Source organism: Wasmannia auropunctata, unplaced genomic scaffold (genome assembly GCF_000956235.1).
Source record: "Wasmannia auropunctata unplaced genomic scaffold, wasmannia.A_1.0 LD334208.1, whole genome shotgun sequence".
NCBI classification, from domain to species: Eukaryota; Metazoa; Arthropoda; class Insecta; order Hymenoptera; family Formicidae; genus Wasmannia; species Wasmannia auropunctata.
In genome coordinates, this window is record NW_012028682.1 from 670,277 (window position 1) to 697,767 (window position 27,491).

Below are 27,491 nucleotides of genomic sequence, written 5' to 3' on the forward strand. Positions count from 1 at the left end.
ATTGACTTCGTCTTCGCGCGGTCGCCGACGATGACAACGACGACGACGACGACGACGACGACGATGGAAAATCCACCGGATCCTCCTCGTCCTCTCCTCGTCCGGTGCCTTTTTCGTCAATAGTTCTTATCCAGTTGCTCTGTGATGACGATCCCTCCTCGTCGCGTGCGCGGCCGTGTGCCTCTCGCGAGTCCTCGCGGCTCCTCGCGGTTCCTCGTAACCCTCGTGTGTCGCGTACGATCGACCGACTGACCGCCACGGCACCGCGGCGGAACGTGTGGCGGGACTGGCGGGAGTCGGTGGGCGCGTTCGAATTCGAAGCGTCGGCCGAGCGTCGCCGGAGCCGTCCGAGCGCGGGCGACCTACTAATTCGCGCATGCGCGGCGTCGCGACGCACCCGCGATTCTCACCGGCGCGGCGACGCGCGGCAAGCTGAACGTACATATACGACACAACGACGACGATGTCGGCACTCGACTCCGCCTTCGCGCATTCGCGAATCTCCACGACGTGGCCACCGAACACGTGGTCGCTTAACACTCCGCGCACTTAGCAGCTTCCGCTCTCTTGCCGCGCGCGTATCTTCGCGGCGGACGAGATACCTACGCACCGAGATGCGAAACGCGAGAAGAAATGGAGATTTTCTTTTCCCCTTCGTCGACGCGACACGTTCGTAAATTTCTAACGAGGATTTCGTGTTCACAGCATTAGACGAGAAGGCACTTTTTACCGCGTGCGTTTTACTGCCGCTCGCGGTCGACGTATCGCGAGAGACGAAGCGATCGCGATCCGCATTTCGTCTGTCGCGATCACTACTATACGCGACACGGCAAGCCGAGAGACGATCGCATTCGAAATCAGAAGAGCGACCTACTAAAGGATGGGCGCGCATGCGCGCGCGACGTCTTCCCTCTTTTTGACTTTGGCTATCGACGATCGGCCGATCGCTCCGACCTATGTCGCGTATAGCGTAGCGAAAAGTTATGTATTTAGTTATTCAATCATTCTTACCAGACGGCGACGGCATGTAAAGTACGAAGAGGAAAAAGTATGCTAGAGATGCGCGCTGAATAGAAATTTTTCGATACGATTCGGTCGTCTAGGTTGTATCTAGGTGCTTTCGCGAAATTTGTAGCCCAACATTTTCTCGTAGTTTCCAGCATGATAATAATGTAACATTCATACTTGAAAAAAAAAAATAAAAGAAAAGTATTTATTATTTCGTATACTTTCCGTATTATTGTCTATTTAATTTTACTGCGTTCCCGGCAATGCCGTGTGGTAATAATAATGCAATATGTTCCTATAAATACGTACTTATAATTGCAACATACATTAACTACTTTGGAAGTAATAATATTAAAATGTCTATTTTCTCTCTCTTGCAATTAAAATTAATTCAAAGATTATTGGTTCGGCGTGTTTAGCACATTTATTCAGATTTCAGACGCTGACGAAATCCTGCAGTTTTTTCACCGTTACGCAGCGTATATGGCAATTATATATCTATCTATTTACCGCGGTACAGTATTTGGTGGTGTAACTGTTTTATGGCACGATGATAGATATAAATGGTATGTGGTGGATGTAGGTGCTTTTACGTGCGCAGGGGATACGAATATAAAAATGTCAGAACACGTGTTTATTATTTCGAAGTTAAGACACAGCGCTCCTATAAGTCAGAGGTTGAGAGCAAGTGCTACGTGCGTCACGCACTCTTAACTGCATCCTGTCCACACACATGCACCAATATATAGTTCTATTACTTTCAAACAATGTCCTCCAATAGGAGATCAGAATCTGAGCCGTAACTCCGCGAAGGTATATAACTTAGGGCGCGCACAATGCTCCGGCGCTTTTTATCGATCGGGGTTAGCGAAAACAAGCGGGACGTGCGATTCTTAAACGAGAAAAGAATGCAATTTTACGGTATGCCGGTGCGCCTAGTTAAACCGGACAGTGTCCACCGGTATTAGGGCGGTAGAGCCGAAGCGTATCGCGTAAGATCAGGCGTCCCGCGCTCAACCTTGATATGACAGTAAATAACTCGCATGTGCGTAACGCGTTCCTTGAAATCGGACTCCTGGCGTGGCGCGACGCGGCTCGGCTCGGCTCGGCTCAGCCCGGCCCGGCTTGGCGCAGCGCGACGCGACGCGGCGCGCGGCGATTCGCGCGAGAGCGCGCAGGCATTCGCGTGGGCGATTAGATCCGCGACACGCTTTACGGGATAAAAGGAGAAAAAAGAAAAGGAAAAAGATCGGTACAATAGCCCTTTGTGTGTCTGTCCGCTCGCGGGACGGTTCGGCGATGGTGACGCGCGCGCGCGTTGCGTGTCGCTCGTATTGTGAAATGAATTCCAGGACAGGCGTTTTCCGGATCTGCGCGATCTGCCGCTTGCGTAAAAGCGTCAGCCTCCGTAAAACCGACCTTCGAAGGTACCCGAGCGAGTTGATTGATTTGGGTGCCCTTCGCCTTGCGCGCGCCTATTAATCTTCGAGATGCGCGTCGACGAGAGACGTGCCGTAACGCGCGGCTAAATCTGTCGTCGATGAAAGTTATTATTGCTATATAAAGTTGAGTGTTATATTTGTATCTTTACCGGGAAAATGTTTCGTAACGTGTTTCTTTACACGCTTCTTCAAGAAAGACAATTTAGTTGCGCCGTCGCTACATATGTCGCGTTGACTAAATTTTTTATTATCTTTAGCTCCTTAACGCGGTTCTATCTTTTTCTATTATGAAAAAAACCTTGCGAAAAAAATAATCGTAAACAAGAAATTATCCGATAAATCGAGTAATATTTGATAAAAAATTCACTTGTCATAGAAACATTATAGTCAATTATCATTTTAATTAGTATTATGTTGTGTAAAATTAAATGCTTTACGTTTTCGTTATTGTTTATTATATATATGTGGATATATATATATATATATACGCACGCTAAAAAATTTCTATCAATCAAATTGTTCTATTTATGCATAATCTATATTTTTAAGAAGAAATATATTACCTAAGAAAATGAATTATTATGAAAAATTGTATGATAAAGTTCACTTACAAATTTTTATTTATGATAAAACTTGTGAAACAACCGGCACCTTAATTTCTTAGAAATCCATAACTCGATCCTCCTTCGACTGTCTTTTTTCTTCCTCCTATAACAGACCATGAGAATTGCGTCATGCTCTCTCAGAATTTCTCTTATGCAATCGATCATAATCGCCAGGAAGAACTTATAAAGTCTTTTTCGCGTATGCACGCTATAATCCCGTTCCGTTAAAATATATTGAACCTTTATATTATTATATATATTCAAAAAATATATAGGATTTATATATAAAGATATTTCCGTGTATTATTCATGCGAGACATTTAAATCTTTTTATCTCAAACAGTTCGATTACTGCGATCATTATTGACCGCAAACGCACAGGTGTTCGCTATCGATCGGTTTAACCAGTTTAGTAAACGCTTCATGTGACCACGATTGGATCGATCTTTCCTCATTGCGAAAGTGCCACGTCCGGTTAAGAATCTGAATCCGTTCTGAAAAATCGAACAAGTTTCGACTACGACTTTCCCAAATGAACTAGACAATTCCATTATTATTTTGTCCGTTTTTATTTGTAACACTATAAGATAATCTACTTTTCCGGCAACTTAAAAGTCTGCATGTACCCTTCTTTACGTGGCACATAAATGATGTATTATTAATTTCACTACAAACTGTCATTCGAATAGAGATAAATTTAAATTATTTAGCATTATTTGCGAGTCTCTTTGTTTAAATTAATTCGAGATACTTGATATGTTAGATACATTTACGATGTAGTTCCCAAGATGTGCCATTAGAGAATTACATGATGGTGTCGAATACGTTTGTGTTTTAGTGCGTGCATTTGCGTCATCACCGTGTGACGGAACTCGACGGAGAAAGCGCGTTCACCGAAAAGAGTCTCTCCGAAAGAGGTTTTGCGCATCCCCGAGCGTGGCGAAGAGGGAGAAGATCGTGTATGAAACGTAGAGGGTGGCAGACGCAAAAATGCAAGAAGGCCTGGTGACGTTCGTCCGACCAATTTGTTCACATCGTTCAGCCGCGAGAAGAAGAGAAAGGAGGAAACGCGGGTGAGGGAAAAAAGCGAGCAGGATTTGCGTCAGAAAAGAAAGAAGCAAGACCGCGAAAGTGCAATGGCACTTGTGCTACCCCGTGAGAGTATCCGACTGATGCGCCAGTGACGATTCGTTTTTTTTTTTCGGGGAATTCATCCCATAATTCATTTTTAGCCGTAACATAAAGGCATGATAGTTAATTAAATCACAAATTTATTGCAATAAGACATCTGGAATATGATATATCTAGCCGCAAAAATTTGATGCCTCCCTTTTTTTAAATAAACGTTTTGAAATATCTGTTCCTATTTTAAATCGATGACGTTTCAAAATTAATATTATTTTATCATAGTTTTTTGAAAAAATTTCATTGCAAAAATAATAATAAAAAAGAAGGAAATTGTATAGTTACATGGTATCTGGTGACTTTAAATTTATTTAATTTAATGAATCTTTTTCGATGCGCGAGCAAGTTAATTTTGCATTTTATGCGGGAGATGGAAATAATAGACCGCTGTCGAGTCATTATCGAGGAATTTTCGCGTATTTCCGTTCGATCGGCAGAAAATCATTATTTTATCGCCGATGAAGTATTATCTTCCAGCAATCGGGGTAATAATTGTCCACCGTGGCCAACTCGGTCCCGAAGATATCCCATTGTTCGAAGGATCCCGGCTCGAGATACCAGATATTTTTCATCGTCCCCGTATCTTCGTAACGTTCGCGTATTGCGACCACCCCGTGGTATCTCGCATGAGGTCTCTGGAGCATACTTAGGGCTCGTGCACACCGAAAAACGGGATTCAGTCTCTCACTATTCTGATATTGCATCAAAAACGAAACGGATTTGCGACAAATATCACTGGTTCAAAATTACAAGAGCCAAGTGTTTGAAACTCACAAAAATTCTCGTTAGACATAAATCCCCACCTTATGATCAAAAAATGTCGATAATTATTTGTTCTGTGGACATCACCGGCTTCAAACTTATTACTCCTTAGGAAGGATATTAAACGGCGTCTCTGTACTTCATATATAATAGCACTTTTGCATTCTCATTCATATTTCCGAGAATTTTGTCCCTTAGGAACATCGATTAATTGACGTGGTGCTTCGTTACAGTATATATTTAAAAAAAACTGTAAACAATTCGTCGACATATCGATTAAGATTATTTTTTCAAGCAACTTCGCGCGCTGTTCAAAAATCGTTCGTTCGGTTTTCAGATTTTCGTGTCCCGAAGCCGCACGCTTTCGGTGATCAGTGATTTCTGCCGCGGAGCGATACGTGAGAGATCGTGCTGTGAGTGTTCTGTCTGGCGGCAGAAACGACGATAATTACGATCGGAGCGATCGTGCTAGCCATTATCTATCGCGCTTGTGGCGCATACGATGCAGTTCTCTCGCAAAGGTTACAACACGCCACCGCGGCTCGTATTGTAACCTTTGCGAGGCGTTCTGTCGCAATCCCTTACAATACGCGCCGCGTTTGCCGCCGCGAGCATTCGCTCGCGCGCCTAACGCTTTATCACAATCCGAATTAATAGTCCGCGCGCGCGGCGTTTTTTAATAATCTCGCTGATTTATGAAACGCACGCCGCGGTGCTGCGATCGAGCTCGGTGCGGCGCCCGGTCGACTTAAACTTTTTTTTTCCTCTTCTTTCTTTCTTCCTCTCTCGTCCGTCCATGGATCTTCACCGGCGCGAATAATGAAGATCGTCTCTCGGCTTGCGCGAAAGAATAATCTGCTTGCGAGAGGAGTGAATTTCATGCCTATTACGTTATTCGCGCCACTTTATCACTCGCGTTGCTCTCCGAAAGAAAACGTCTAATCATGATTGCGAAAACCAAATCTCAAGTCGAATTCGCGAAATTTAAACGGTTTAAATATTAAAAATATCGCTATAGAAGCGAAGAATCATCTTTATGTCTTTATATATAAAGAATGTTTAATTACACGTGCAATTAGATTACAAATATGCAAAGTTTTTTCCGCTGAAGGGCCATTTCAGAAAGCTGACGTTTTGTAGCAACACGTTCTCTGCAGGAATCCATTTTTTAAATAAACGTATAAAGAGATTTGAAGATATTTTAGAGCGTTTCGTTATAATGATTATAAGAATCAACCTTTGTTAGTTTTTTTTAAGCTATCTATATAAGAAAAATGAAAGCGCTCAAATCAAAGAGTTCGGGTAAACGAGCATGTGAAAGATCGCAATTTTGCTAATCCTCCAGGGAAAGAATTCTCTCGCGCGCGGTCGCGTTGTGAGCCGATCTTAACGCGATCGGCGTTTATTGAGAAGCAGCCGCGGTGCAGGATAGAAGAAGAGCGTAGCGGTGGTGCTTGGGAAAGAGGGTGAAGAGGAGCGGGCGGGCGTCCACCTTCTCTTCAGGGTGCTCTTACCGTGCGTAAATATAGGGCATACCACGTAGCGAGTGCACCGCGGAGGGTGACCCCGATGACCCAAGTGGTACCCGAAGGCAGCCAGCCTCGATGAAGAGGACGAGCGCGCAAAAGGAGGGAGAAGGGAGGTGGATGCGAGGGAGGAACGAATCGTCGAGCCGGTCCAAATGGAAAAAAAAGGCGGGTTCGCCAAAGAGGAAGAGAAGAAGAACGGGAAGACGGCGAGAGAACGAGAAGAGAGAAAGAGATAAATAGAGAGAGAGAGAGGGGGGGGAGGGGGAAGATGGTACGCTAAAGAGACGTACGTTCCCACACGAACCCCCCAAGATGCGTCCTGCCATGGTCGGGCCTCTGGACCCCCGATGCCCAGAAGCTGATAAAAACAGCTACAAAACTGCCTACCGGTGTTTTCTGCCTTTTGCTTCTGCATTACTCCCTCTTATTGCCGTCTCTCTTCGACACCTTTTTCCGCTCGGTCCATACTCTCTCTCTCGCGCCCGTTTAATCTAACCTCGAGAACAACGCGGCCAGATCAGATTCTCAAAATGATTACTTGATAATCATAATCGCGCGAATATATTCTTCCAAGAGATATATCATATACGTTTATTATGATGCCGAAGACAGAAGTAATGGCCGTTTGTAAGGTACAATTTTATGTGATCGGTATTTATCGCTAATATTACGTCTGTCTGGCTTAATTCCAAAATTAGTAATGCTAGTTAATCGTTATTTAATGAAATTAAAATTAATACAATTAAATTTTAAAGATAGGAATTATATTGGGAAAGGAAAACTGAAGGCATCGCAGCTAAAGAATCGATATATACCATATATCTGCAGAGAGTCCGTCGGCTCAGTAAAAGCTCGAGTTTGATTAGCACTGACAGCGCTGACAATGCGTATAACATTAGTGTATAGACACTTTTTTCTAAATTTATCCCCATTGCATTGCCATGCTCATATTGTCGGGATCGCAATTGCGACACAGATTTACGCTTTACGCCGTGGGAATCGGCAACGGCGATGGGTCTTGCAGCCGGCGCGCGGCGCAATTCCATCGTCGGATGCGATCGCCGCGGCGGCGTGAGTCACACATGTGGCGCATTGCTACACTTTCTATGATACGGTGTGTGGAAAGAGAGTATAATATATGTGTGTATGTGTGTGTGTGTGTGTGTGTGTGTGTTTGTGTGCGCGAGCCAAATTGCGAAACTATCGTCGATCGGCGGGTTTATTATTGGGAAGGTATACGCGCCGTTTGCACGCGCGCGAGAATGAGAGATAGAGAGCAATCAGCCTGGAAAGTGACGCGTGAAATTGCAACGACGCGATAAAGTCTCCCTCGCGCGCGCGTAAGATACCGACGCAACGGAAGTGACTAACGCCGATTTTTAATTCGACACCGCGTCGTGCCCGCTAATCTCCCCTTCTTGTCATCGGAAAATCTATATACGATTTACGTATCTCGCTTACGTGCGCCGAGAAGCGCCGTGGAAAATTATCGGTGCCTCGATATCCTAATTAAGGAGAAATCGGATTCGTATATTAGTCGAGAAGCGACGAGTATTGAAATTCAGGTGCCACGAAACGCGCGGCTCTTTTACGTTAAAACAGAAAACAGAACACGCTAACGCTGCTTTTGAGATAAATTACACGAAACATTTGATAAGATAAATGTATATCTCGTTAAAATAAATTGATACAGTTTTATAATTTATCTCTCTTATGTCAACATATAAAAGGAATAAAACTTTCCAACAGCTACTACTCTACGTCCAGATCTTCTGCACGATTCTTATAGATCTGTTCAACAAAAGTTGCCGTCTGAAGGAACTCGTCTGACGTTACGTAACGTTATCAATAATTATACGACTTATCCTTCTCATACCGATGTATAAACCGATTGCGTCTACGAAATACGCGATGATCATTGCTGCAAATACGATGCAAGACATTGATCGTCTCGAATAGCATCGGTGACGCGCGCGCGCACGTTTCCAGGCACCCTTCTAATATATACTTGAAAAATTTCAAGATGATCGTATCTTCTCCATGTATTTTCCCTCCGTACATGATCTTCCGTACGGTACCGAAGTATATCGCGTAGATCGTATCGCGAATCGAATCACGTGGGATCGCGTCGATTTAACAGTTCGAGCGATAAATTAAGCGTTGCACGATGTTGCACAATGCGAAAATGAACATCCAATGTACTTTAGTCAAGTTAAGTGCGCGATAATTATCTGACCTAAACAACCATTGCGCGTACATACATTTTTCGGCAAAGTGCCTTCCAATCTTCGTTAACTCAATCGCTTTTCTATTTCATGTAATTTTTCAGATACAATCTTGAGAGAAATGGAGCAAAAATAAACTGGCGTTTAATTCTAAACTGATCGATTTTATATTTACGGAGTAAATTAAGTTCATGTGTAAGAAAAAGATGTTTTCAGTTCCGTCCTTGGTTCAGATTGTTCAGAACGAAAATTAATTTTGAATTATTCGACGTTAATTTGACAATTTTTTTAAACGCATCCAGCGGAATTGTCGAAAGACCAAAATTACGAGCGTTTAATAAAAATGGTCATTAATCGCAATTACCCGACGCGCGGAGGAGTTTGTTCGAGTATTCCTTCCTTTTCTTTAACTCGGTGAAAGTATACGTGGATACGCTCGAGCTCCGTTAATTTATTTAAATTGCCATGGTCTCTCTCTTTCCCTCTCTCTTTCTCTCTCCCGTGTGCTTCCCAGCGATTCGACTCGCCATTGTCGGTGAACCATCGTTACTTATATCTGCACATAATTTCGTTTCGCAGATTTTTGCGGCGCCGACGTCGGAATTAATAAGAGAGGAAGACGCATTGAAATTCCCACTCTCTTCGAATTTGTAATCAAAGATTGTAACATTTAAATCGGGCGCGCGATATCTTTAAATTGGCAAACAAGACGATGTGAAAAGAGACACGATAAAATAACCGGCAAAAATGCAAATTGCAATCCGCGAATACAATTTTACATAATATGGTATCTTGTTTACCGTGCATTTTGAGGCATGTCTATATCTTCATGCGTGTCTATCTTATGCAAAACAATTTTTGCAATATGCTACATGTTCATCAGGATATATATAGCACGCGCGGTGTGTCTCGCATCTCGAATTATCCAATTATCTGTGATTGAAATCGTATTTTCAAGATAATTGAAGGGATCGATTTTAAATATTGTAGTATCAAACCTCTACAATTATATATCGAGTAAAATCAATAGATCATCAAAGATGAAACATGAAACTTATTAATATTTCGACATTTTTTAAGTTAAAACAAACGATCATTCTAAACTGCAAGTGAAAAAGAAACGATTATCAAAAACGCACAATAAAAATAAAAAAATTTTTGTAAATATGTAATATACTCGCGATGATTATATTTAAGACATATAAAACAATTTTTACTATACATACAAGTTTATGAAGAAACCTTCGGAACTTTGTCTCATCTCGAATCGTACCGGGTAAAAAAGCTTGGGACACGAATAAACAGATTAATCTCAAAGTTGAAAAAGGCGAAAACTACGGAGGAAAAAAGCGCATAAATGGCAATCGTTTTCTCCTCTTTCGGGGGAATCCAGCTAATCCATCATATTCCCAGATTTATATCATACCATTCATGTGCGCGCGATTATGTGGACCACTCGAGAGTCCCATTAATATATTTGCATATCCTTGCTTTTTGTCGCAAAGGAGAAAACCCACCGACCTGTTCCCCGCGGTAAAAATACTACGTAAATGCGCCCGTATCGAGTCAATTACGATTAATCTCTGTCAGTAGTGCCGATATATAAAACCGACACACAGAGGTGGGAGACTCGCGTCATTTTCCACTGTTTGGTCATTTGATCACCGGCTTCGAGCACACACAACGCGTGTATAATTAACACTGACAGAATCAGACTGCCGGGCAGTATTTTCGCAATAATGAAAGGTGAAAAACAGAACGAGCATCAGAGAGGTTTGCTGATTCGCAGTTGATTTCGCATTAAGATTAAACGTACTGAGATTGACTCTTCTGCAGCGTAAAATTAAATACGTAAAATTTTGTGGTTTTACCTGTATGTGTCCATTTTGCTACTCATGCTAGATCAGTTAGTTACTTGTGACGCTTAGTCTGTCATACAAATTGTAACAGTTTGTCTTAATGTATGTACATCTTTCCTGCTCGTACGACTAGAGCCAAATAACACAACCTTTTATTCGTTTATGTGAGAACAGGAAAATGGTATACGCAGAGACATCTAGCGCTGAAATAGAATAAGATTATGTAGTGTAGGTAAGCAATGTCGATGTATAATATTATAATACACAGTGTGCACATTGATAAAATTCGACGTATAGCTTCACAACTATAATTGGTAACAACGTCTATTATCGACACCAATATTTTCGAGGAAAACTTAAATTCTCAAAAATAAATCGAAAATATCGAGAAAATGCAATCAGATATAAAATTATGAGAATTATAATTTCAAGAACTCTAAAAAATTTTAATCTAGGAATTCAAAAGTATAAATTTAAAAAAATAGACGAAATGTTAGAAAAATATATAATAAAATAAAAAATCAAACCGTACGTCAATTTCAAAAGTTTCATTTATTATAAAGTTTCATCGTTATCTATAACTTATAAAATTAATATTATACAACACACATACGTAATATATGAATATTTAAATACAATACACTCACAATTAGTGCAATTTCACGCATCAAATTCATTCGCGAATGCGTCGTTTAATTCTGAATATTTGAAAAAAAAGATTAATATATTATAAATATTTGGAAAACAAATGGCAATGTTTCTAATAGACTTTCTCTATTAAAGTCTATTTAGGCAACATACATATTCTCGTGATATAATTTCCTATACATCCGTTGAAAAATTAATCAGAAACAAGCGATTGAAAGAAATGCCCTTCTATTTTCCCTTGCTATTAATAAATTTAACGTTAAAATAATTTCGTATCGAAATATTTGTTTTTTTTATATTAACTTACTATTTAGATAATAGATAAGAGAAAATAGTGATTTCTTTTAATCGTGATTGTGCCGATTTTCATACAGTTCAATTATTGAGTATGATACTTGTCTATCTAATATATAGAAACATGATCATAATATACAATTTAATTAAAATATTATATCAAGATACCAATAATTAGTTTTATCATGTAGGAATGTGTCGTCATTCACGTTCGACGACAGTCGTATATAAATTGAGGAACACACTAAATATTATAAATCGTAATTACAAGTTTATTTAACGCTATAATTACTACACATTTAGTACCACCTATATCGAGCATCACTTATGCTTTCACTTGTAGGGCAGAATTTCTATGTAATAATATAATATTAAACTGCATATAAGTATGTAGTATCTAAACATTTCCTTACACTTAGTCAAAAGAATTTTATGTGTAATATAAATCATGAGTTGATGAATTTACGGACGACACTCCATTTACTTCACTAAGCCCATTTTCTTAGCTTCCACCTCATAAATTAGTAACCTCCACATTTTAACTACGAACACTTCCGCTTCTTCGTCCAACACCTGAAATACGCGAGATACATATTTTGCAAAATTTGTTCTAAAATACAAGAGTAAAAATTATTTGTAGCGGTATAATTACCATCTGTACATCGTCTAGTATTCCCTGAGGAGAACTGCCCGCCATTACTTTGCTACAAATAAAATCCACTAGAGTAGGTTCTGGTTCGCCAATATATTCGATAATCTTTTTATTGATCCAAGGTCTTATTCTCTTCTCCATTAATGTCTAAATGAAAAAGTAAAATATGTGAAAACGCTGGAATTAGATTTTACCAATCGAAATTACAATAATATAAATAAAGTACATAAAGAAATTACAATAAAAAATAAGAAGGAAAATTATTTGTTGCAGAAAAGAAAATTTGTTTTTCTGAAAATATGAATAACACTTACGTTATCGATGAGTGCCCAATCGAGTTGATAGCCGAACAATGCATTCTTATCCGTAGGTATTTTGTCTATGAGAGATTTTATGTGTTTTCGCTTTTCCTCTTGGCTCTTTGTGTTTTCTTCTTTGCCTGTTTTCGTGGCTTCTTCAGTTTTCTTTTTCTTCTCGTCTCCATAATCTTCGAGAAGATAGAGATTTTAAGTATCTCAGCTTTTCTCAACAAGTTTAGAGTTAGTAATAAAGTTAAAACACTTACCTAAAGGTACGAGTTTACGCTTTTTCGCGTTATTAGCATTATCATCGTCGTCATCGTTATTGAATACGTCTTTAACGTCAATACGGCCTTTTTTCCGTGTTTGATTTGGCTGTTGTGAATTAGTATTAGCAGCAGTGTTAGGACTAACCGGCGTTTTACCGCCTATACTGTGATCGCTAGCACGATTGCCTCCACTTCCCATAGCAAATGGAACAAAGTTACCTACATCAAGGAAAAATGTAGTTATACATGCAAAAAATTATATCGATACATTACATATAATATTTTATATATATCAGCTTAACAATATAAAATTATCGAAATTGAAATAATATTCCTTAGAGCATTATATACGCATTAAAAATATTAAAAAATGTAGTTGTACATGGCAAAAATTATATCGATACATTACAAACAATATTTTATATATATTAACTAAAAATATAAAATTATCGAAATGATATTCCTTAAGGCATTATATACGCATTCAAAATATTTATTGTAAACGGTTAAATCGAAATCGTGTAAATTGTATATGAAAATTGCAAGAAGGCAATTTATATTTGTAGATAAAATAAGTTACACTTACTACCGCTTGTCTTTTCTGGTTCACTAACAAGGGACATGCGTGAATCTTCATCTAATGACGGTGGAATGGATTGAGCAGGTGTCGCAGCCGATTGATGCCCCGGTGACGGCCGTGCATCTTTCAGACTCTCTCGATCTACCTCCACTAATCCCTCTTGATTCTCCTCACCATCGCGATGATGATTTTGATGATGTCTATGATGCCGACGATGATGATGATGATGTTGTCGCGGTGGCGTTCTGGATGGTGCTTCCGGCTGAGAAACATCGTCAAACTGCACACCGTCATCACTGTCACTCTCTATTGGCTCGGTTTCTATCGGCGGCATTATCTCCTTATCTTTCTTCACCACCTTGTCATCCTCTTCGTCAATTATAGTAATTACTGGTTTAGGCTTATACTGTTCCTCCCTTTCGGCTTTCAACTAATGAAAAAAGGAACAAAGCACAAAATTAAATAAGAGATAAAAAAACATTATGTATTTTCTTTTAATTAATATTTGAGTCTACAGCGTTAAGCAGCGTGATCAAATATAACATTTTTAATTATAACATAGAAAATAGAATTAATTCCTATGCAATATTGTAAAAAAAGATTTTTCAATCAAATGAGTTCTCAAATTAAATTTAACAAAGAAAAGAAATTCAATTCAAAGAGTTCAAAGGAAAACAAAATAAAAATTGATTCGGAATCTTACGATCCCTTTAATTATAAATTTAGGATACAAGAGATGCGACCTACCCTTTCAAATTCCGCGGCAGGATCCGGGTTAGAGGCATCTGCGTACAATTTGTCGCGTAGACGCTGAAGTTCTTGGCTTTCGGCACAACGATCCCGCGAGTCTATTTCGGCTTCCAATGCCCGTTCTTGGACCCGGCGAGATAATTCTTTACCCTTGTAGTACTTGGAATCATCGCGATCGTCATCGTAATCCTCGAGGAACTCCTTCAGACGTTTTGCCTCCCTCTCTCTGGCCTCGCGTTTCGCACGACGCTTCTCAGCTTCTTTTTCGTACTCCTTCTGTTTGCGCCGTTCGCGTGTCTCCCATGCCCTCAAACGCTCCTGGTACGCCGCCTCCTTTTCCCTGGCTCGCCTCTCATTTTTCTTTCTCTCCTTTGCCTCTTCCTCCTCCTCCCTCTCGCGCATAATCTCTCTTTCGGTCTTTCTCACCTCTTCCCGCTCCCGCTCCCTCTCCCGTTCTCGGTCTCGGTCTCTCTCCTTCTCTCTATCTCGCTCGCGTTCCCGCTCGCGTTCCCTCTCACGATCCCGATCCCGCTCTCGTTCTCGTTCCCGCTCCCGCTCTCGATCTCTCTCGCGATCTCTGTCTCGATCCCGGTCTCGGTCGTTTCTCAATCGGTCCCTGTCACGTTCTTTAGATCTGAAAAATTCAAACAGTTTATGAAGTAAAGAAAAAAATTATATCTAAAAACAATAAAGAAATTATATAGCATCATGCAGCATAAATCTATGTATGTTCAAACTGTGTATTATCACACGTATTTGCATGTGGATTCCTATATTTGCAAAAATATTTGATTTAAGGGGTTCCATCACCCCTGAGGTTTTAAAATGATACCATAAGTTTGGGATTTTTTTGTGGGTAAATGGATAACTTCCGAAACTTAGGTATCATTTTAGGGCCTCAGGGGTGGTGAGACCCCTTAATATGTCGTACGTTTTGTACATTGCTCAACCGGTGCGTCTATCCTATGCAAGCGTGGTACAAAAGTTACTTCACCTAGATCTAGAACGACGTTTGTCCCTTCTACTGCTGCCAGTACTATCACTACGACCTTTATGAGACGTAGGACTACTAGGATCTCCGTCTTGATCGTCCTTGTTCGAGGCATCATCGTCACGCTTATCACGTCGTTCCTTTTCCCGCTTCTCGCGCTCCTCTTTCTCGACAGCTTCCTTCTTTCGCTTCACCTGGGCCTTTTCCTCCTCCTGCTTCTATAAAACACAAGAACGCGGGTACAGGTGAGACAAAAAGGTTGAAACAAGCGTGTCGATCTGAGATAATGATGGAACCAAGGAACTAGCAATCGTAGATCTTTCTTAGATGCAACAAAAGAACAAGACTATTATATTTGTAAAGGTTTGTCAGCAAATAAGATAATAAAGATCTTTCTGACGATTGTTATGAGAATAAAAGAATGCGTAGTAGTTACTGGACAAAGCTACAAATTAAAACGCGGATATTAACGCAATTTATTAAATAAATTTTGCCAAAATGTACGTCAATTGTTGAGGAAATGTTTCTCAACAATCGACAGAAAGGACGTACAAAAAAAAAAGAAAAGAATCGCATTTAAATTCGCGTGTAAATGGCTACGATTCACATACAGAACGATTACTAGTTGTATAAGCCTTAATCATCTGACATAACGAATGTAGAGAGATGTTCATTTCAATATGGTATACTCACTCCACTGGAGTATGCTCGATCGGCAGCATCTTACGCGAGAGAAATCTCGTTTACATATCAATTACCTAAGTGCAGGTACAAATATTTGGATACAGGCATAAGAGTTATCTTAGACTTTAAGCTTATAATTTAAGTACCTTAACGCTATTAACAGATGTATCGCAGAGGCCACCCAATGTACTTACAACATTGCAAATGTGCCTGTAAAATCGATAGTGTTCTATATCTAATGGTAAAAAAAAATCTAAGAGCTTGAAAGGGGATCTTGAGATTATTTTAGACATTCTTGATCAATATTCAATAATTATTAGAAAGTATTATACCAATCGGAGGCGCAGTCATCACGAAGAAGGGTATCCCACCAAAACATCTTTTCACATTTGCCAAGAAACTGTCTCACACTGTCTGACAACATTTGTTTTCCTCTGGTAATGGTTACACGCGTTATGGCAGCCGATGCAGCAAACTGTTGAATATCAAATGCACAATAGTTTGCCCACCGTTATCGTCCCGTTATTATAAACGCAACGTTCTTAGAAATAAATTAGTATGATTCATCCTTATTCGTTATACTACTATCCAAAAATGGGTTACTGTTTGGAAAATCGATTCCGTCGTTAATTATATTGTGCGACAATTATACGAGGTCAGAACATAATCTGCCCACAATATTCGGATATATAAACGTTTATATTTAAATGAAATATTCTACAAAAGAAGTATAATTTGTAAAATATCACTCGTTATGCTGTTATGCAATATATCTTTTCACCCTCTAATATTTTTTCTTGGCATATAATTATTATAGAAATGATATCGCTGTAGTAGTTGATATATTTGCTATTAAAATCACGGTATTTGAGAAAATGCAATTCTTTTAATCTTTCATCGTTCTCATATCATTGACAGTGATATCCTACATCCGTTTTATATACAATCGTCTACTCCAGCATGACACATGGAAACGTAAGCTGTCTCATCCATACGGTAACCCATAGTTTTAAGCTCTAACAAGGGTAGAATAACTCAGTGCATAAAAGTAGATGCACATTGTGAGGAGAGAATATACTGCTGAAACATGAAACGTAGTCAAAAAGGTATTTCTCAGATGGGCAGTTGACTAGCAAAAATACTACAAGAACCGAATGCTTGTGTTGGCTCATGGTTGTGGAGTTTTACTCACGGTGTGAAGTTGACTTGGTCAGTCAGTGTGGTGGTACCGGAGAATGGAGGAGCGCGCACCTAGGTACTACATGTCTGATCGAGACGCTGACAGAAGCTGTTTACACAAAATAAAGACAACAACTGAACAGTCGCCGTAATTTGGTGATGGACAAAATCAGTTTCATTGTGTGTAGCGCACAGAGAATCTCCCGCCCCCTAACAAAATAGTCTATCCCAAAGATATAAAAGTGTGTCAGCGCCAAAGTGTGTTTTGCTCAAAATGATAATACGTTCCAATCCTAGGCTTGTGTGTGCGTGAAAGCAACCTGGACAACCGCTTACCTACGTTCGATATGCGAATACTAGACTGCTAGGCGTCAACATGAATAACGTAATATTCGTTGCCGTAACTTCGTTCCTGTCGTTCGTTTTAATTTTAATATTTAGAATCGAATGAACGCGCATGAAAAGGTATAGAGACATTATATTGCTTCATTAACGCGATACATGGTGTGTATACATGGTGATTGACAAGAAACAAAATTTAAAGATTTTCCTTAGATTTGAAGATGATGAAGAATGATTAGAACAAGATCCGAAATGGTCTTAAAAATCTCGAGTCGATTTATAGCTAATTAACTCTTTAATTATATTAAACGACAGATATCTAATTAGAAAAATATATCAATGACAAATAATTCTAAAAAAGTCAAGATCTTTTAAAAGAGATATTTTTTCACAAAGCCTATTTCTACAAAATCATCTAGATTCTATTCTACACACATTTCTATATTTTTAAATCTAAGAAAAATATTTAGCTGTTCTGTTTCTAGTAATTCACCTTGTAGGAATTATATTCATTCCTATTTTCTAATATAATTAGCTCTTAGTTTTAATAAATACCTATATAACGTTTTGATACAAGTATATTGATAATTCGTAGCAATTTGTTGTTTGCAATGTTGTTTGATAAATTATTTTAATATTGTATTCATAATTAACGAAATCAATGTATGCAATAAACCAGAAATTAATAGAATAAATAAAATAGATACCCGAACGTATTCGCAACTATATATCAAATGAAAACGCTTTACTATAAAAACAAAATATGGTTGCACAACAGATAGAAAGAACTTATTATTTCAACACATCATTTTGGCACGTAAAACATATATATTTTCGAGATTTAATTACTAGCAGTTTAGCATGACATATACAGAAGTAGATAAAGTTAGTTTAGTGCCAAATAAAATCGTAATGGTATCTATCTCTAAACGTCAAAAATATAATAGTCGCAATGTAGCACAGATTTGCGACGAATCAGTAAAACAGAATACCAATAGAAACAAACTGATCAGCTACGTATCGCCAGCTTGTCGCGGAGAGCTACGAGTCTCCTTCTTTAATGTATTGCGCATTTTTCTTTTTTTTTTTTTTTTCATGTTTGGTTGTTTGGATTATACTCTGACTTACCGACGAGCCTGCAGCCGCCTGCGAAAATACGAGGGTTGTGCTGTGATTGACTCCCTTCAGAGCCAATGAGTGAGTGAGAGGGTGGTCCCCACACACAGCATTCCTAGGCGTGTGCGTTTGCTGTGTGCGACGCACGCTGCCTGTTATTATAATTATAGCAACGAGTCACGGCTCCAATTGTTCAGAGCTAATATAGCACACACGCACTTTACCATAAAATACTTAAAAGCTACGATTTTCGAGATATACTCGTAATCCTCTCTTGTATACATATATCCAAATACATTCTTTTACATTTTAAGTGTACACAGAGAGAGAAAGAGAGAGAGAGAGAGAGAGACACAGAGAGAAAGATAGAGAGAAAAAGTCTAATTACCAGCTATCTGCGATAGAATGTATATGCGATTGGACACTTTCATAATATTCACGTTGCAACCAGAGCTTGCATCAATTTGCATCTCCATGCGTTTTTAGTATATCAAATCATGTAAGTGTTACATTAGCGTATAAGCGTAACAATTCGTGTCCAATCGCAACATATATACGAGGTAGATACTAGCGGCAATTCATCAACATTAAAAGATTAGTTTCTTTCTTTCGTGTATAGCACGAATTCATAGATTTACGTCGTTGTTATATACTGCTGTGTACCTCTGATTTCATCTAAGTCAAACAAGATACGTAACAATGCTTTTCTTTGTACATTCAATATTCTCAAGCTTTGTGAAAATTTTATGTACACAAAGTATATCCGATCGGCATCATTAAATATATAAACTCAAACGTCATAAACTTATGAATGAACCGATAGATGCGTAAAAAAAATAAACATGTGAAAAGGCAACAATCAACAGTAAAGTACAAAGTATTACAAACATATACATGATATTCTGAAAATAAAAGATGAAAAAGTATTTTTCAAAGCTTTATATCAAGATGATAAAGAAAAAGATTCAAGAAGACAAAAAGTAAGAATGATTTAAATCCTCGAAGAGAAATATACGGATACACATTATATATTATCGCTAATATATATATATATAGAGCATAATTAGATCAGATTTTTATCTTGCTGTTTCTGAAATGCTTCATTATTTTTATCCGTCAAATTTTCATTATTTTACAGTAATGAAATAAAAGAGATATGTTTATAATGCTTCGTAGGCCGAGTTACATATAAACAACATCAATTTCCTCATAAATATTGATAAATCAATGAAAAAATTTTCAGTATACTTTTTAAGAGATGAAAATTCCGTCTTTTACTGCGTCTAACGCGACTAACTTTTTAGAATTACAAAAAGAAAAAAGAAAGACAGGACTTTTAGAAAAAAAAAGATTTAAAGTACTCATAATAATAATAATTACCTTCATGACCTCCCTGAATTTGCCAATTTCCCGGGTAATCAAATCTCTTTTACTCTCTTCTATTTCTGCATCATCCAGATTTAAGGATTTAGCTGCCATTTTTGTCTGGTGTTCCTCTGCGACAAAGATTACAGAAAGATTAAAGAAATTCACGTGTACCATATAAGTAAGATTTACAGCAACCATGCGAATAAGTACCTGGAGCAACTTGCGCCATTTCCAGATCTACAGCATGCTCAGCTATGATCTGGTTGATACGAGCGAGTGCATCTGCGTCGACCACTCTCATGCCCTCGTCCATGTAATCTTCACCCTCCTCACCGTCAGCTCCTTCGCCGGGCACTTCGTCCTGTAGAGGCGACTGACCCCCTCTGAGTTTTTTCCTTCGTTCAGCTGTAAAGTGACGTGAATTTTGTAATTTTTGCCCACATACGAATCCCCATCTTGGTTTTGATCTCTGATCCGAAAAAAAAAACTCACCTTTGAATTGGTCCAGAACTACCTTAGCTTTAGCGTCCACTTTGACAACGAGCTTTTTCGTGCCTATTTCCATGTCATGGAGCAACCTGACTGCTCTGAGACCCGCGTCGGGGCCTGCGAATTCGCAAAAGCCGAACGCCTGTACTCTCTTCCAAGAGAGAACATGCCCGCACGCGCCCAGAATATGTCGTATCATCACGTCGGGCGCTCTGTCCATTATGTTACCAATGAATACCGTGACAGGTGGGCCGGACTCTCTCTCGCGCCTCCGATTATTATCGTGGCGATTCTGATTGCGCGAGTAACGTACTGCCGGCGCGGACGTCTGCATCGCAGATACGGGTGATGGAATCATCTATGTTTTATAAATGGTAGGATTCTTAATTATGCACATGTCTACTCATGCACTCCGTTTTTCCCTCCCTCTCTAATAGCACGATTAATAATCCATTTTTTTTTCTTCAACTAAGCATCGCTACAAAATATCGTACTGTCCATTCTACTCTGTGTATTACATGCATTAAATAAATTTGTAGAAAGACAACTTTTTCCTTTCTGTGCATAAAACTGTTCATAAACGCTCATTTGAAAGACGTTTGTTTTTCTTCTATACATGATAATCTATGAGTGCAGTTACTGTTGATGTATGTATCGCTCTACGGCAATATAAATGTGTAATGTGTATATGCGTGCTTTATATGTAGGAATTAATACAGCATGTGTAATAATGCAGTGCTACTATTATATATGTGTGTTATGTATCGTGTTGTGAAAGTAATGCTTTTTGATACATCCTACAAATTACAATTCCAAACAAAATTTTTCAACGATAAGCAAAAGTTACTATGCACAAATTAGTTCAACTTGTGTGTAAGTAAATGTAATGCATTTTGCAGATAATCAAAATCGATCTCAAAACACATCCATCATGCCTAAATGTGGCAAGTTTACTTACGTGGGCCATAGGCATGACTCCTCCAATAATTGGCGGAGGTGCTCCGACCATGTATGGCATCGGAGGCATTCCTGGGATACCCATAGGTGGCTGGCCAGGATAGGACATGATTGTGACAAATTGATATTATAATAACGAACTCTGTAACAATAAATTATGCAAATCAAGCAAATGAGAACTAATTTTATTTTACGAGTAATTAATAAATTATTAATGTCACAGGAATAACCACAAACAATTTAAAATAATAGCTTATTGTTGTTGAACAGTGTACATTATAAATTATTAATTATTTTGCATTAGGTAAATTAATGCTCCATTAGATTATCTGAGTTTAACATATCGAAACATGAGGCAATAAACTGATAATTATATTTTTTTTAAACGATATTTTAATAAGTTCCAAACTGTCATGTATATACAATATTAATTGTATATGAAAAAAATATTGGACGTATCTTATAAAATAAATCACACTCTTTGAGATAAAACGATATCAAAAAATATGAATTAGCTCCTTGGTTTTTATGGAAAGTATGAGAAAGCACTAGGTGCAACGTTTATTGTGACACGATACAGTGCTTGATTTTCGTCACAAAGCGTATAATAGTCGAATAAAAAACATAAACGGCTAAAAAGTCAGACGGAAGCGATCAATTTATGAATAGGACTCGACAAAGAAACGAGTTTCACGTACGTACTGTATGCATGCGATAATGAAATACATACATACATTCACACACATTTCTCTCTCTCTCTCTCTCTTTCTGTCTTTCTCTATCTCTCACTCACTTCCCCTTTCACCTCCCTTTCCACATCTTTCGCTATGCTACAATCCCGATCAGTGATGTACAGTTCAGTGTATGCTCGCGATATCAATTTCACAAAAATCACGAATGAAACGACGCGAGGATGCCGCGCGAGAGAGATCGACGTAGACCGCCGATAATCAACGTGTTGCAAAAGAGAGCGTGCCTCGGTCGCCGACACGTTCCGCGAACGGTCGACAGGGAGACGTCAATGATGATGAATTTTAACCACCAAACCAAGCACGGGCGAGAGATCGTTCACGGTCAATACTCACATGGCAGACTTGTGGACCGGAGTTGCAGGTTATCACGCTAGTGATCTACGTGTCATTTCGATAAAACTGTCAGATCGGGACGCGAATCCTCGCTCGGGAACGCGGCAAAATACCACCTCGACTTTCAGTATAATACGGTACGATACAATTGCGGTATCACACCACGGTATACGCGCGCGGTGTAGAGTCGCTCCGACGCGAGCGGCGAGATCTCTGTCATGGCGCTGCCGTACGCGGGCAATTCAAATTGGCCAACCAGCGACTTTGAATTGGATAATTTGAATCGGTCGAGTAATCGCGGAACGCTTGATTGTGCGAAAGCACCGACGAGGTACTATTAAAGACCAACACTCTTAGCGTGTCATGTTAGCGTGGCATGTTTAGTAATTGCTAAAATTTAAGCAATTAGTCAATAATATTAATTTAATGATTTATTGTTAGATCAATGTTTTTTAGACATGTACATTGTAATTCATCTGTATTATAACTATTGCTAATAGTTAATTTTATTTAAAATTGCATTTTTATATTTACCATACGTGTTTAATTATCCAGAGAGATGGTAAAACAGTTGGAAAAAAAATGTAATTTTGCAGCAATATATTTGATATTATAAGTATTTATATTTATTTATAAAGCATTTATACGATAAAAATCATGATCTTAATAATGTATTATTTAAATAAATCGCAAATTTATGTCAAAAATCGATAACATCGACACTCTGCAATTACCTCCGGGCCCACCGGGCCCATTGGCTGGCATGAAAATTTATCCAGGACTGTCGGTCTTTAAGAGTATCTCGTCGGTGGAAATACAACTATATGAATACTGGCTTTATGGTGGCGCGAATGACGACGGCATGGCCGGTCTGAGTTTGCGAACGCACGATCGCGTTGACAGGTCCCGCTCTCTTTCTTATCACATGGACGAGCCAGTGTGCACGCTCGCCCTCGCTCGCGTGTCTCGCACGGCTTTCATTTCCTTATATAGCAAAACGGAGCATCGCAGTGAGGAAACCGCATTATCATGAGCACGACAATTACCCAGGAGATCTACAATGAGGAGATCAGGGAGTTGATGGAAGGCCTGTGTTTGACCGAGGAGGAGGCAATCGAGGACGCTGTCAAATGCTACGAAATGAAAGTATGTACTCACTGTCGCATCCCTTTGTTTACACCGCTTGTCGATCAGAGAAATGTCCTTTTTGCTCCTTTCTCGTACCATGTGATTCATCCTTCACGAAATTTTCACTTTTGGAATTAAAAAAAAAACAGAAAGCGAGGTTTCAAATTACGAATTATCTCAGAAAAATTTAGATGTTTATCTGGAAAACAAAGAATATATATTATATATACATATACGTACGCAGTGTACATGTCACATATGTAAGAAAGAAAGAAGTCTTTATTCTGTCAAAACAGAATCATGTTTCCTAATATTTTTATGTAAATTTTGAAATAAATGCATTTTTCGGTTCTATAAACTGTGCGCCGATTTGGTTGTTGGGATTTAAAACGCAATTTTACACTAAACACGTACGAATATATAATTTATCAGGAATAAAAATGACAAAGTTTGCGGAATTATTTCAAATGTTGGGAGGCTTTAAATAGAATTTGTATAAAAAGTTAACTCGTGGTGATTAATCGAAAGTGTTCTGCTTAGGCGTTCAATTACATGAGTCAGTCTCGAACAAGTCATCAAGAATTTTCGTCATTGCCGTTAGAAATAAATATAAAACGCGCAATATTACGTGAAATAAAACAGTTAACAGTATTAGGGATAAAAATTATATCTCAAACATTATTATTATTTTTTATCATTATTTTTTTGCATTTTATTATCTTATTTTTTAAAATTTTAGGTTTAATTTTATCATTAATAATAACAACAAACTTTTCAATACATTTATTACATTCTTTTGACTAATAATAGATAATATCCTATGATTGTTATTATAAGTAAAGTTTTAGAGAATATTTAAAAGATGCAGTGCAAAAATAAAATCTGTTACGCGCTTCTGCCGCATTTCTTGACGCTTTTAGTTTTGGAGCACTCGTGTCACTATCGTCTATACTCTATCTTAAGAGATCGATCTGTTTCTCGAATCGTACCGTAACATTTATAATGACATTCACACAAGAAGAAAAGAAAACCTTTTCTCTAAAATAAAAAGAATTGAAATTCACGTAAAAGTACAAAAAATTCCGTCGACACTACACGCTTTATTACGAATGAACGACTATTGAAAGAAATCCCTCATAAAAGTGACACTATAATTATATTTATTTAAATAAATATCAATTTTTTTTATGTAAATGTATTAAATTGTATTTAGAGATTAAATATTTATGAGATGAGTCAATTAGGACTTCTCGCGTCGGGGAAAAACGCTTCGTATTCCGATTGTCATTGCGATATAATTCACGGACGGCGTTTATCTCGTGCAGGGGATTGATCTGAGCAACATCGTCACAGATTTAGTTCTTGAGGACAAATATAAGCAGATAGTGGCATGCTTGGAGCGGCTGACGTGCGCTGTGAACGACAAGAGTTACGAATGCGTGCCGGAGACGTTGCAAGAACTGCGAGCCGAGTTGGATAAGGACATCGCACACAGGGTTTTCGCGGGCAAACGCAAATGTTACAACATTCTGATCGATCTCCTGAAAGATTGCAAGAAGAATCACGTGATACTTAAGTCGACCCTAGAGACAATCACGTCATTAATGTCCGGCTATCCGGACTTGCTGGATGACGAAGGGGTTGCGTTGCAAATAGAGTAAGGATTTATTTCGGCAAAGATATCAATTTACAGAAAAAGAAAACAGCTTATTTGAGATTCTGATTGTTTTACGATATTTTTTTTCCGACGATTATCTCTGAAATTTATATGTAAAAATAGGGAGGAACAAAATTGTGATAGAGAAAAATTTGGTTTATCAGGATTTTGCAGGGACATTGCGACACGGTAACGTTACAATATCTGCTGCGTTGGATACGAGAATGCTGCATAAAGCATGAATTAAATAGGCAAAAGATCTTCGACACCAATATCTTTGAGAAATTGAAGAAGATATTGGTGCGCGCAGATGTGGACTCCCAAGAGATCAAGGATGCATGTTCGGTAATCAGAGCGTTGGTGCTGGACGATGATATTAGGCACGAGTACGGAAAGGCACACGAACATGCGACTGTCATGGCAAAGGGTGCTCTCGACGTCATCACGGGATTGTTGAAAAGTATATTAAAATAGTTTTACAATTAATCTGGGATTAGTTAATTATCGTTTAATGATATTTTATCAAACATTTGGATTATTCTTTGCAATAGAATTATTATATATTGTTATATTCTGCTATAATTAATTAATTAATATATTTTATTGCAATTTTACATTGTTACGAAATACATTTGTTTCAAACAGGATTTAAAAAGGACACGAAGGTCATAGGCGACCTAATGATCACATTGGCCGCGTTGGTTGTCCGAAATGAATTCTGTCAGGAAGTAGAGGATGCCGGGGGATTGAAATTCATTTTGGATATAATGACTGAATATCCAGATTCCGAAAAATTAAATTGGCAGGCTTTGAAGTTGCTCAAAGCGCTCGCGGGTAACGACAATGTAAAGTCTCACATCATCACTTCCGGATGCGCTCCTTTAATCGTATCCGTTATCAGTAGAATGAAAGTAAGTTTACATGCGACAAAGAAAACAATATTTTTTACAATAAAATTTAAAAAAATTTCTTTATTATATAAAAAAATACGTTAAATGTTGTTATATTAAAATTTAACAGAGATCGGAGAACGTCGTAACTGCGGGATTGAGTTGCATATCGGCGTTATCTTTACGAAGCACTTCGAATTCTGGTGTATTCTACGATTGCGGCGCGGCCCAAGTGATCGTAGACGCTATGAAGGCTTATCCTAATAATGTAAACATTTTAAAGCAAGCCTCTTGGGCGATCAGAAACATGTCGGTGCGAAACAAATCCGAATCTAAGGAGTTCTTGATGTACGGTGTTGAAGAAATACTACGAGAGACGGTACGTTTACATGGTCCGAAATTAGAGGATAACGCGAAAGCCGCGTTGAGGGATCTGGGCCTGAAGGTAGATTTAAAAGAGAGATGGACGGGAAAGGGCGTCAGTCTGAACAATGAGCGTTATTAATCATTGGCGGCAACATCGTCAAAGTATAGTATCTAGATTATTTACTACAAATACATGAAGATCCAGTTTGAATCTTGTATTTTGCTTCATCTTACCTCGCAATGCTATGCATTATTTAATAAAAATCTTAGCTAACGTAAAGATAAGATATTTTTGTGCTCAACATATCAAATAAAATGTGGATTTTGTAAAATTGTCAAATGCTGTTTTATGTTACAGTTTTAACGACATTTCGTGACATTTTAGCAGTTTAACTGCTGAATTAGAGTTAATTTGGAACAAGGCATTTTCAATGCAAATTTATATTTTAATAGTATTTACCAACATTTTTCATCCTTTATAATAAAAATATCGCTCATATAGAATATTTAAGAATTTCATATAGTGCCTATAAGTTTATATAAAATTAAAAGTTTATATATATTTCTAACACACTGCCAGAAATTATATTATACATTTTATTTGGTGAAGAGCTAAGTATCCATACTTCGTACAGCCGCTTTTAATTACCGTTTAAAAAAAAATAAATATTCAGACTTAGCTTTATTGATACAAATAATTTGTATCATCAAACTAAATTATTTCCATATGTATCATAATTACAGTTGTAAAGGACATATTTCTTTCTGATCTATGTTGTAATTAAATTTTAATAAGTAGAAACAGGCAATTGCTAAATAAAGTGAATTTTTAAGGCTGTTGGTGAAATCGGATACTTAACTAATAAAGCGCTTTGCCAAACTTAAAAAAGACATAGACGATCGAACTAAAAAGTAATGGTGGTATTTATATATCATTGAATATATTGTTTTTTTTAAATAAATTATTTTATATACAGCGTAAAATTTTACATTAGTGTAATGAAATGTAAGGAATAAAAGCTAATTTTGAATTATAACTTGGTCTAGATCGAAGATTGCTTCTCTTTCCTTTCCTCTGTGTCTACTTCTCACATACCAATCTGTCTAATTATACGCGGCACAGATACGCAAA

General features: G+C 38.2%; 2 protein-coding genes across 3 annotated transcripts; one reads left to right on the top strand and one right to left on the bottom strand.

Moving 5' to 3' along the window:
• Positions 1-11,806: 11,806 nt before the first annotated feature.
• Positions 11,807-22,515, bottom strand: LOC105459143 (RNA-binding protein 25). 2 transcript variants are annotated; one of them, XM_011704920.1, is made up of 12 exons: positions 22,319-22,515; positions 21,235-21,375; positions 20,280-20,604; positions 19,998-20,192; positions 19,800-19,915; positions 15,102-15,316; positions 14,105-14,741; positions 13,364-13,787; positions 12,775-12,996; positions 12,524-12,696; positions 12,210-12,356; positions 11,807-12,130 (listed from the first exon to the last, which is right to left on the bottom strand). In XM_011704920.1, the coding sequence occupies exons 2-12, from the start codon at positions 21,340-21,342 to the stop codon at positions 12,038-12,040; spliced, it is 2,655 nt and encodes an 884-aa protein (XP_011703222.1). In that variant the 5' UTR covers positions 21,343-21,375; positions 22,319-22,515; the 3' UTR covers positions 11,807-12,037. The 2 variants fall into 2 exon arrangements, with proteins under 2 accessions (XP_011703222.1, XP_011703221.1); XM_011704919.1 differs by having other exon boundaries at positions 20,280-20,634.
• A 693-nt stretch (positions 22,516-23,208) lies between these two features.
• LOC105459144 (armadillo repeat-containing protein 6 homolog) lies at positions 23,209-26,788 on the top strand. The gene is made up of 5 exons (XM_011704921.1): positions 23,209-23,464; positions 24,772-25,103; positions 25,268-25,563; positions 25,749-26,014; positions 26,124-26,788. The coding sequence occupies exons 1-5, from the start codon at positions 23,348-23,350 to the stop codon at positions 26,496-26,498; spliced, it is 1,386 nt and encodes a 461-aa protein (XP_011703223.1). The 5' UTR covers positions 23,209-23,347; the 3' UTR covers positions 26,499-26,788.
• The last annotated feature ends 703 nt before the right edge of the window (positions 26,789-27,491 follow it).